At 39.1% G+C, this 10,586-nt stretch overlaps 2 protein-coding genes across 2 annotated transcripts in view; one reads left to right on the top strand and one right to left on the bottom strand.

Annotated features, from left to right (window-relative positions):
- Nucleotides 1–5,634, top strand: part of CSUI_000921 (pp-loop domain-containing protein) — a 15,151-nt gene extending 9,517 nt beyond the window's left edge. Inside the window, exons 6-10 of the mRNA XM_068061128.1 lie at nt 684–811; nt 1,986–2,084; nt 2,812–2,958; nt 3,828–3,899; nt 4,904–5,634. Of these exons, the coding sequence (XP_067926898.1) occupies nt 684–811; nt 1,986–2,084; nt 2,812–2,958; nt 3,828–3,899; nt 4,904–5,416 (959 nt within the window). The 3' untranslated portion in view covers nt 5,417–5,634. The remainder of the gene's footprint in view (nt 1–683; nt 812–1,985; nt 2,085–2,811; nt 2,959–3,827; nt 3,900–4,903) is intronic.
- A 355-nt stretch (nt 5,635–5,989) lies between these two features.
- CSUI_000920 (myosin light chain mlc4) lies at nt 5,990–10,549 on the bottom strand. Its single transcript, XM_068061127.1, has 5 exons — nt 9,399–10,549; nt 8,871–8,924; nt 8,285–8,341; nt 7,510–7,820; nt 5,990–6,664 (listed from the first exon to the last, which is right to left on the bottom strand). Exons 1-5 carry the CDS (start codon nt 9,564–9,566, stop codon nt 6,646–6,648), a joined length of 609 nt encoding a protein of 202 aa, XP_067926897.1. The 5' UTR covers nt 9,567–10,549; the 3' UTR covers nt 5,990–6,645.
- Nucleotides 10,550–10,586: the final 37 nt, after the last annotated feature.

Below are 10,586 nucleotides of genomic sequence, written 5' to 3'. Positions count from 1 at the left end.
AGATAGATAGATAGAGACGTATGTGTATGAATTTCTAGGTGCATAGAAATCTTTCTGCCTGCAGCGTATGTCTTGCTCCTGGGAGTGCGATGTATCAAAGAGGGTCCTCTCTATCTTCTTTGTAAGCTACAAGAAGAAGAAGTAGAAGGTGGTCCGTCTTTTGAACTTTCCTCTTCTTTCTGTCTTTCTTTCTTTCTTCCTCTTCTTCATTTCTTCGTGTCTCACCGTCTCTCTAGTGTTTGTCTCCCTACAACTCTCTCAGATGTCTAGGCCTAAGAATGAAACAAAGAAAGATAGAAAGATGAAGAAAAAGAAGAAGAAATCTCTTTAATCTTCTTGTACTTTTTGGCTTTGTTTCTTCTCTTCACTCTTCAAGATGACAGGCCTTTTGCTCTAATCCTCCCCCATGCTCTCAGCATCTTCTCTTTTCTCACGTCTTTCATCATTTTCAAATTCTCTTTTCTCCCCCAGATAAAACAAGAAGAAAGAGAGAAAGAAGACGAAGAAGAAAGATGAGATAGGAAGGATCATAAGCAAAGAGAAAGAGGTATCTTCTTCATGAGTTGTGTGTCTATACACTATATACTATGTATGTATGTGCATGCATGCATGCATAGGTGTGTAGGCAGATATATGAGTGTCTCGTCCTTTCGATCTTTGTCAACGTGTCTTTACTCCTACAGGCGTGAAGTATCATTACCTTCGTCTGCCTATCATGGCTTTAGCAAAGACACACATGGGTCAAAGACAATCGATATGCGCATTCTGCTCCAGATTGAAGAGAGGTCTTCTCTACTCATGCATGCGAAAGGTAAGTCGAGGGTCTCTTTCTCCGTATATAAGGCGATGTGTATCGAATGCATTCAACACCTCAAGTCTGAGATATTCTGCTCTGCCAAAGACGTTAAGATTGGAGGGAATGTGCTAGCTACGTTGACCGCACCTATCAATATATGACGGAGGAGCACCTCTAGGCTCTTACAGAGCTTGAAACGGAAGGAAAAAGATGCCGAAGAGCTGAGAAGAAAGAAAGAATGAATGAATTGAAGAGGGTCGACAGAGAGAGAGAGGAAGGGAAGGAGGGGGTAGAGGAAGAATGAAGATATCGCGCATGCCTCCACATATATATGCATACTCTCTCGCTGTCTCTTCCTGTCTGTCTGTCTATTTGTGTATCAAGACATATTGCAATGCAAGGGGGAGAAGAAGAAGAAGGTACCGATTTCCTTCTTCTTTCTTCTTCTTTCTTGTAGAAGAAGTGAAGCCTTTGATAAGTAGTCGTGTTGTTTCTTCCACCATCTCGCTTTGTTCTGTAAGATAGAATAGAATGGAATGGACCCCCCCGCTTGACAGAAGAAGAAGAAAGACTGAGAGATCTTTGCATATAAATTTAGTTGGAGAGAGAGGCTCGTATCAGGTCATGTACGTCAAACTGCATAGAGATCTCCTTCTTATCTATCGAAGTCAAGATCTACACTTCCTACGTGTACATACACTTGAAGCCGGCTTAGCTAGCCATACCTTCACTAAGATCGATTCCCATACAGTGACACGACCTCCGTGAAACAATTGCATGCGTCTTCTGTTTTATAGCTAGCTGTGTAGCTAGCTGATCGAGATGGTAGTAAAGAAGAGAGGAAGGAGAGGAAACTGGAGAGAGAGAGAAGCATCTTATCATGGATTCTTCTCGCTATGTAGGTTTTTTCTTCATTTCTTTGTTCTCTTCTTCTCATTTTCTTCTTCTTCTTTCCACTTTTCTTTCTCTTCTGTCCGTCGAGACCCTTCAAGAAGAAGAAGAGTTGCTACGTGTCGATTTATGCGCATGCACAGACTTCCTAGATCTTTCGCGAGTGTATCAGGATGAATGGAAAGAAGAGGAAAGAAATAGTGATCGCGTGTGTGTTGGGTGTATATACACCTGAGTTTTCTGTTTAGTATATTCTTGGCAGATGTGTGGTGAATGTATGTTTGTGTGGTGTGTGTAGCATGGGTATAATGTTTTGGTCCTGGGTCAGCATTTAGATGACATTTGCGAATCTTTTCTCATGAGTGCTCTTCACAACGGCTCTCTTAATACCATGAAGGTATGTCTCTCTTCATACATCTCTCGCTTTACCTATCTCTCTCTCTTTCTCTTTCTTCTTTTTCGTCTCCTCACTCTGTCTTGCCCTATCTCTCTGTCTCTCTTTCTTTCCCTTTCTTCTTTTCTCGCGTTCACTTCTCACTTAGATTCTCTATGTACTTATCGACGCTTTACGTTTTCATACGTACTAGACTCCCTAAGGAAACTTTATGTCTATCGATAGTTCGGTTTGTATGCATGTCTTTTTATAGCTAGTTCTCTCTCTATGTGTGGACGGCTACTCTCTGCTCCTTGTCACTTCACACCAACGTCCTCCTACATAAATCTATACACATAGAAATATCTACATAGATACATGTATACATAGAAAGATACCTACATATATATATATATAGGTATATATTGACAGAAACGTATATATATCTACAGGTGCACATATGCTTTAATCCAGAGCTGAGGTCATAGACTTGTTCTCGTATAGTCTCTACATGCATATATGTATATATATATACATAATCATATCTTTGTATGTAGAGTAGGGGCTGTGTAGGGGGGAGACTCTTGGCTGAAAGAGAGAAAAGAAGAAGACAAACTCGAGAGGGTTCCTACGAAGATGTTCGTTACTATGATGACTATCTTTATGACTGCTACGACTTCTAGGACGAGAACTACCACCCCTTCCATCGTTGATCTTTTCCTTCTTCTTCTTTTCTCTTCTTTTGTCTTAGGCGCACTACGTGATAAGGAAAGGAGATTTACGTGTGTGTCGTCCATTGATAAGAACGAGAGAGAAAGAGACGTCGGCTTTTGCTGTGGCGAACCGTCTGCCCCTCATCGCCGATAACTGCCCTGCCTGCTTTGCCGCTCCGAAAGAAGTAAAATAAGTCAAGAAGAAAAGAAGAAATAGAGTAGTAGTAGTATTAGCATCTTCTATTTCTTCAGCCTATCTCGATCTATCTCTCTGTATCTATCGGAGTATGTATCTATTTAGTTTATCTACTCTCTTTTATCTACTCTCTTTTATCTATCTATCTCTCTTTATACATATATATAACGATCTTTACCCATCTACGTCTATCTGTTTTGTTACGCTATCTACGAATACACATCTTCATCCATACCTAGTCCTTTATATACATATATGACTCTCTATCTATCTATGAATATATATATGTATATATATATGTATATATCAGTGTATATACTTCATGTACACGTTCTCTTTGGTTGCCTTCCTTTGATGTAGTCTCCTCTCTATACATGCCATACATATATATAAATGTATATACCCATATATCTCTCTATATATGCTTGACCTAACTATATAGATGTATTTCTATACCCCAGGTATGTGTCTAACAGAGTCGTATATGTGCATGCCTTCACAGACATATATATGCATATATATGTGTATATGTATATATATATGTTTGGGTGAGCGTGGAGAGAAAGAAGTCTTTCTCTCTCTTTCTCTTTCTCTCTCTTTCTCGTTCTCTTTCTTTTTCGGGTAGGCAGCAGGCATTTCTAGCCCTTCATTCGTTGACTGACTGAGTGATCGAGTCCTACCCTTCAAGTGTTTCACGTAAGAAAAGAAGAAGGGAAGCATGCAGCTTCATCTTCGAACTTATCTTTAGCATTTAGAAGAAATCCATGAAGATCCAAATCACTTCCTCTCCTACCTTTCTTTCTCTTTCTTTCTTTTTCTCTTCACGTGTGTTGCTGTCTCATTTCTTCTCTTCTGCAGAGACATCGAATGAAGTTGCTGCTAAGTGAACAGGAGACAGAATTCCCGCAGGTCTTTCAGAATCTTCTTAAAGTGCGTCTCCGACAACACTTGCCTCCTGGCTTGGAAGATCAATCTCCCCTATTCATTCTCTCACGTCTTCTCTCCTCTACACCTTCTTCTTCCTCATTTCATCTATCGATCTATCTAACCACATAGATAGATATCTTTCTTGAATGTGTAGATCCATCTGTATCTATCTATCTATAGATATATCTATATATGCCGTATCTTTCTGTCTAATTAACTGACTGTCAATCTAGTCTATCTACGTGTCTATCTTTGGAGAGACGTGTATTTGTATCTCTTCTATGTCTCTTCGTATGAAGAATCGCGTTGCATTTCTTTTCTTTTCTTTCTGTCTGTTTCGTGTCTGTTGGGTAGGAAAAGCCATTTAGAGGTGGAGGCGTCTAGATACTCTCCCTATTTATTTCAGTTCTAAGTGCTACATAGTTGGGGTGTATATACACCTGCAACAAGAAAGACGCTATCCCTGTAGAGCAGTGAGGCTCTCTTCAACTTATGTAGAGACATACAGACATAGATTTATATATGAATACGTACACACTCTTCTCTATGTGCCTGTGTATCTATCTATATATCTCTCTCTTTGCTTGTATTTACAGCCACTACGACATTTCCCATACACAATTTTCCTGCACATACATCATAGTTAGTCGCTTAGGCCAAAGATCAAATCTGCTTCATACTTCAATATATATATGTACATATATATATATATATGTACACATATGTATAAGATACATATACGTGTATATCATCACATAGAGGTATGTGTATGTATATGGAAATACAATACGTACACGTGTCTATATATGTGTATACAAGGTATGTGTATCTACCCGCACAAGATACACCTACAAACCAATCTATGTGGCACCACATCAATCTACATATATATCTATCTATCTCCATCTATATAGATAGATTAAAGATAGATAGATAGATTAAAGATAGATCTAGGCATGTATAGCATTAGGAGAGAGAGTGTGTTGTGTTGACTTTATTGCCTTTAGTGCGTGAAGCCTTTAATTTCTATCTCCGCAGCAGAAGGCGCGGAAGAAGACGAAGAAGAAGATGAAGAGGAAAAGAACAAGAGAAAGAAGGAGAAAGAAAGAAGAGCACCCTCTGGTATGGATCAACCTTCAACTTCTTTGTCTCGTGCACAGTCTTCTTCTCCCCTTCAGAAGCATGAAAAAGAAGAAGAGAAGAAATGTGGGAGCTGTGGAGAATCTCCAAAGATCCAGGAAAGAGCCTCATCGCAGGTGATCGAAGAAGATCTTCCGGCAGATCAAGCTACAGTCGAGAATTTGCTTCGCCATGCAGGGTGTCCTGCTCTATCAGAGAAAGATATGCACTCGAGGGAGTGTAAGAAGAAGAAGATGAGAGAAGAAAACGCGAGAGATGCCGAAGAAGCAGCAGAGCTCGTTATGACGGCCTGCGGGATCAACGGAAGTTCAGCATGTTGCTATAGAAAAGCGTCGAAAAGAGATAGAGAAGATGAAGAAGATAGAAAAGAAGAAAGATAAGTAAAACACAATGCATGAGAGGGACTAAGAAGAAGAAGAAGAACGGAGAGAGAGAGGAGAAGAGGGGAGATAGAGAAGAGAGCGGAAAGAGAGATAGATGTGTGGGTGAGGGGGTTCTACTGGAACCTGTCATGAGTCATATCCTATCGAAAATGAACTTTTTCTTTCTTATCTCTTCCTTCTCTCGTTCTCCACTTTAGCCATCTATCTTTAATCCATCTTTAATCTATCTTTAATCTATCTTTAATTTATATATTTATTTATTTTTCTTCTTCTTTCTATCATCAGTCATGTCTGTTTTACTTCTCCTATCCTTCTCTTTCTTTCTCTAAGCTCTTTCGCATTTACACTGGGCTCAGTCTCTCGATTCTTCTTCTTTATCTTCTTCTTTTTACTCCTTGATCTCGTCTAGCTTTTCTCTTCATAAGAGAGTGTGTCTATGTCTTCTTCTTCTTTATCTTCTTCTTCTTTTCGTGCTAGAAAGAGATTATCTACAGAAAGACGCAGCATGTACTGATGTATCTATAGGACTTGTTTTGAGTGTCGAAGATGTATCAATAGATCGATCGATAAGGGAGATAGACAGACGTTTAAGACCATCGACTGCAAGTCTTGTTGGAAAAGTGCTTACATGAAAAGAAAAGAAATTCGGCACAAGAAGAGGAAGAGAAAGAAGAAAGATCGACATTTAAAGAGAGACAGAGAATGAATGCATGGTCGGTATAGTCGAGAGAATCTTCTGTAGTTAGTCGGTAGAGTGCATCTCCATAGACAGTACACTCAATAATATACACATACAGAAAATGTCTGTATCAGAAGGACTTCTTCCCGCTCGAGAGAGAGATTGACGAGAGAAAGACGGGCGCGCACCCCCCAGGAAAAGAAGAGATTCTTCTCCTTCTTCTTTCTCTTCTTCTTTTAGTCAAGACAAAAAGAAATGAGAGTGTACATACACTGCACATACGCACACTCTTCGTACATACACTCTGCATACACATGAAGACTCGTACATAAACTATGCATACATACTGAAAAGGGGTACCACAGAACTCTCATCCATTCGCATGTCAAAAGAAAGAATGAGAGAGAAAGAAAGAAGACAACTGAAAAGAAGAAGAAGGGAAGTCAAGCTGTCTTGAAGAAAGAAGAAGACGAGAGAAAGAAGAAGAGGAAGGAGAAGGAGGAGGAGGGTTCAGGCTTCTGAACCAGCCAGCCGATCGATCGATCGATCAATCGAGATCAAGTAATCTACACCATAAAAGGAAGAAAATGAAGAAGGAAAGATGAAAAGTAACAAAGAGAGATAGATACATAGAGGATAGATAGATAGAGATAGATAGAAATACCTATGTAGAAACCTTCTTCTTTAAGAAGCGAAGGCTTCGATACATCAGAAGAACTTGATATACCTGATAGTTTATATTATATCTATGTATGTCTCTCTATGTATATATACTATACACACATATAGTTCTACCACATAGATACATAAAGGTAATATAGATATATATATATATGTATATGTATATATATATATGTATACATAATGTATCTAAATCTGTTCAACGCTCCTTGCCTTTCTCTCAGAGACACAGACAGACACGCACGAAGAAGAGGGGAGAAAGAAAGAAAGAAAGGACAACGTGCGCAGATCGAGAGATCTCTCAGAAAGATTCACAACGTTCATAATTAATCTACGTATTTATATATCTCTCTAGATAGATAGATTAAAGATAGATAGATAGATAGGCATAGGTAGATCGATAATGCAGCTGTGATGGATGGACCATAGACTTGAGATAAGCGGGTGTATATACACCTGCCTACGACCACCCATCAACTCCTATACAAACCTCTACCTCTGCCTATATCTATCTATCAATATATCTATATTCATATATGAAACGTATATACTATCACGCAGACAGAGAGATTCAAGAGAACTAGACAGACAGATACACCTACATATATATACATATAGACTATACATATATATGTATATACATATATAGATGAATGGCTTAAGTATGTCTTCGGGAGAGAGTGAATGAAGGAGAGTGGAAGGCGCGGTCTTTTCTTATCTTTTGACTTACCTATCAATGATCGGTTCATAAGGAATAAGGTCTTCTTCGCTTTTGTCTGAGAGGCCGAAGATTCTTTCAAAGGCATTCCATTCGTCTATAGAGAAAGTTTCTCCTAGATTCATGTAGATCATTCTTAACACCTTCTTCTTCACACAGCCTTTCTGCGCGCGGTCGTAGAGAAGAAAGAATTGCCTGAAAGAGTCGTCTTTGTCTTCTTTATGCACCAACAAAGAGCAGAAACGACGGAACGCAGCCAAGTCACACACCCCCTTCACATTCTCAAAGAAGACAGATATCTCCTTCTCGGATGGAGATAAACCCTAGAAAGAAAGAAAAGAAAGAAAGAAAGAAAGAAAGAGTGAGAAAGAGAGAAAGAAAGAAAGAAAGAGTGAGAAAGAAAGCGAAAAGAAAGAAGGGAAGGAGAGAATTAAGGGCAGGTAGATGACTAGATTAAAGATAGATAGAGGGAGTTCGATATCGAGTGACTAGAGTAGGAGGAGGATTGTATTAGTAGGAGTAGTAGCAGGAGTAGTACTTCTAAGATGGATGGCTTATTTGGGGTGTGAAGAAGGTTCTTCTTCTCTTCTTTCTATGCGTCGCAAGAGAGTAAAGAAAGAAGCAGAGAAAGATGAGAGAAAGAGGAAATTGGAATTCCATTCTTCTTCGCTCTCATCACCTTCAGCATTGCTAGAAACGAAAATAGGATTAAAATTAAGATGCTTCAAGAATGAAAGAAAGAGGGAAGAAAGAGAAAGAAAGACAGAAAGAGTATGTTTAATCTTACTAGATAGCGCGCTAAATCTCCTACACCTTCCTTCCGTGTAATTGAACGAGAATTACCCTACATACACGCACCAAGAAAGAAAGAATGAAAGAACGAGACATAGACAGATAGAGAGACAGAGACATAGATAGAGAGATACATAAAACAAGAAAGAAAGAGTGAGAAAGAAAGAGTGAGAAAGAAAGAGTGAGAAAGAAAGAGTGAGAAAGAAAAGCAGGTGAAGAAGAGTTTAGAGGGACAGGAAGTATACATATAGATATATCTATTTATATAGATAGATAAGATAGATATCTAGAGAAGAGAAATACCGAGACAAATAAATAGATAGATTGGAGATAGATAAATAGAGAGATTACAGAATAGACCAGAGAAAAAGAAAGAAAGAAAGGACAAGCATGCCTCATTCATTAAAAAGAAGATCTATCATGAGAAAGAGGATAGCGCCCGAGAGAGAAGAAAAGGAAGCAGAAGAGGAAAGAAACAGAGACAGAAAGACCTATTTCCGCTTTCATGTGTTGAGTAAAGAGAAGAGAGAAGTCGACTGTATTCTTTTCATTCTTCTTGTAATACTTGTCGCTGTCCCTACACTGATCTCGGCGAAGGCTGTCTCAAGTTTGGAAGCGTAAATACGCCGAAGTAACTGAAGAGAAAACGAGAGCGAAAAAGACAAGGAAAAAGAGGAGAAGAAGAAGAAGAAGAGGAAAGGACAGAATGGGCCGGGATTCAATTTGAGAGAGATGAGAGAATCGAGATATACAAAAGGAAGAGAATTGATCTGTTTGCTCTCTGGATGAGACAAAAAGATCAGAAGTCTCATTTTTCTTCCTTTCGGAATTGGAAAGACACGACCTTTTCAAGAAGAAGAAGAAGACTAAAGAGATCTTTTCTTCTACATGTGTTCATGCTTCTTTTCTTTCTTATGATGGAAGCTTCCTTTTCACAGAGAAGAAGCACGAAACGACTGTCTATCCATTCATGTCAAGATGAAGAACTCTACGATCGCCATATGTAACGTATCTACTCGTGGTGTATGTACAGCTGAGAAATAGATAGATTAAAGATAGATGGATAGAATAAAGATAGATAGATAGATTAAAGATAGACACATGTCTACCTGTGGCTGTCTTCTTTTGAGTCCGGGTCGCCAGATGGGCCCTTTGCGTTCTTTCAAACATTCCATCCTGGCGAGAAAGCTGATCGAGGCAAATCTTTCCTTTCTCTCTTTCTTTCTTTTCGTGAACCCTCCTCTTTTCTTTCTTTCTCCTCTCTCGGCTTCATTCATTCATATCGATACAAAACGTCTTTTCCATAGAAGAGAAAACAAACCGAAAAGAAAGAAAGAAAGAGTGAGAAAGAAAGAAAGAAAGAAAGAGAAAGGTGAGTTGTCTATTATCTATTTAATGAGATATGTGGGACGAGTGAAAAAGTATCGCAGGAGAGAGAAATAGGAAGCGAATCTAGGATATGAAAGACCCCGAAAGAATAGAGGAGAATGAAGAGGCAAGAAAAGAAGATTCATGATCTTTCCGCTCTCGGTCTCACACTGTTGGTCTTTCAAGAGAAAGAAGAGTAAAAGTATCTAGAAAAGAGAAAGACACGCTTGACACGTGTCTCTCTTTCTTCCTCCTCTTCTGCTTAACTTCCTTTGTCAGGCTTTTCTTTCTCTCTAACTTGAAAAGTCTTTCTTCTTCTTTCTAGCTTTCTTCAAAAAGAGAATCCCCCTGCTGCCTGGCTGGCTGGCTGGGTATCTTCTAAATCTGGATGAGAGGAGAGTGAATACGAAGGAAGGAATCTGTCTCTTCACACGAGCAAGAAGAAGAAGAGAAGAAGAAGCAGAAAAGAGTGATAGATCTTCTTCTACTTCTTCATTCATGAAGACAGGACGAATCGACAGTTCATGCGATGCAAAGATAAGATAGGAGTTAGGAAGGAGAAGAAAGTAGAAAGAAGAGAGAAAGAGACAAGAAGAGAAAGAAAGGGAGAAGGTGTGATCATGTGGAGATCCTTTCGAGCCATTTGCTTCTTAGCTTTTAGACAGGCAGAGATCTCCTTCCTTCATTCATCTGTCGTTACTACTTATTCTTGTCGAATAGCTAGCTACATGGGTAGATGAACAGTGTGCATGCATGCCAAGCATGTAGAAAGTGAAAACAAGAGAAGGACAGGCAATTCAAAAGAAATAAAGGAGAGAAAGATTCATGAGAAAAGAAGAAGAAGAACTAGAGATTGAAATACTGAATTGCTTCTGACACACATCCTTTCTTCCTCCTGTCGGCCGCTTGAATAGATAGATAGATAGATA

The sequence above is a fragment of the Cystoisospora suis genome, assembly GCF_002600585.1.
Source record: "Cystoisospora suis strain Wien I chromosome Unknown contig_363, whole genome shotgun sequence".
Classification (NCBI taxonomy): Eukaryota; Apicomplexa; class Conoidasida; order Eucoccidiorida; family Sarcocystidae; genus Cystoisospora; species Cystoisospora suis.
This window is presented reverse-complemented; position numbering and strand designations above follow the sequence as displayed.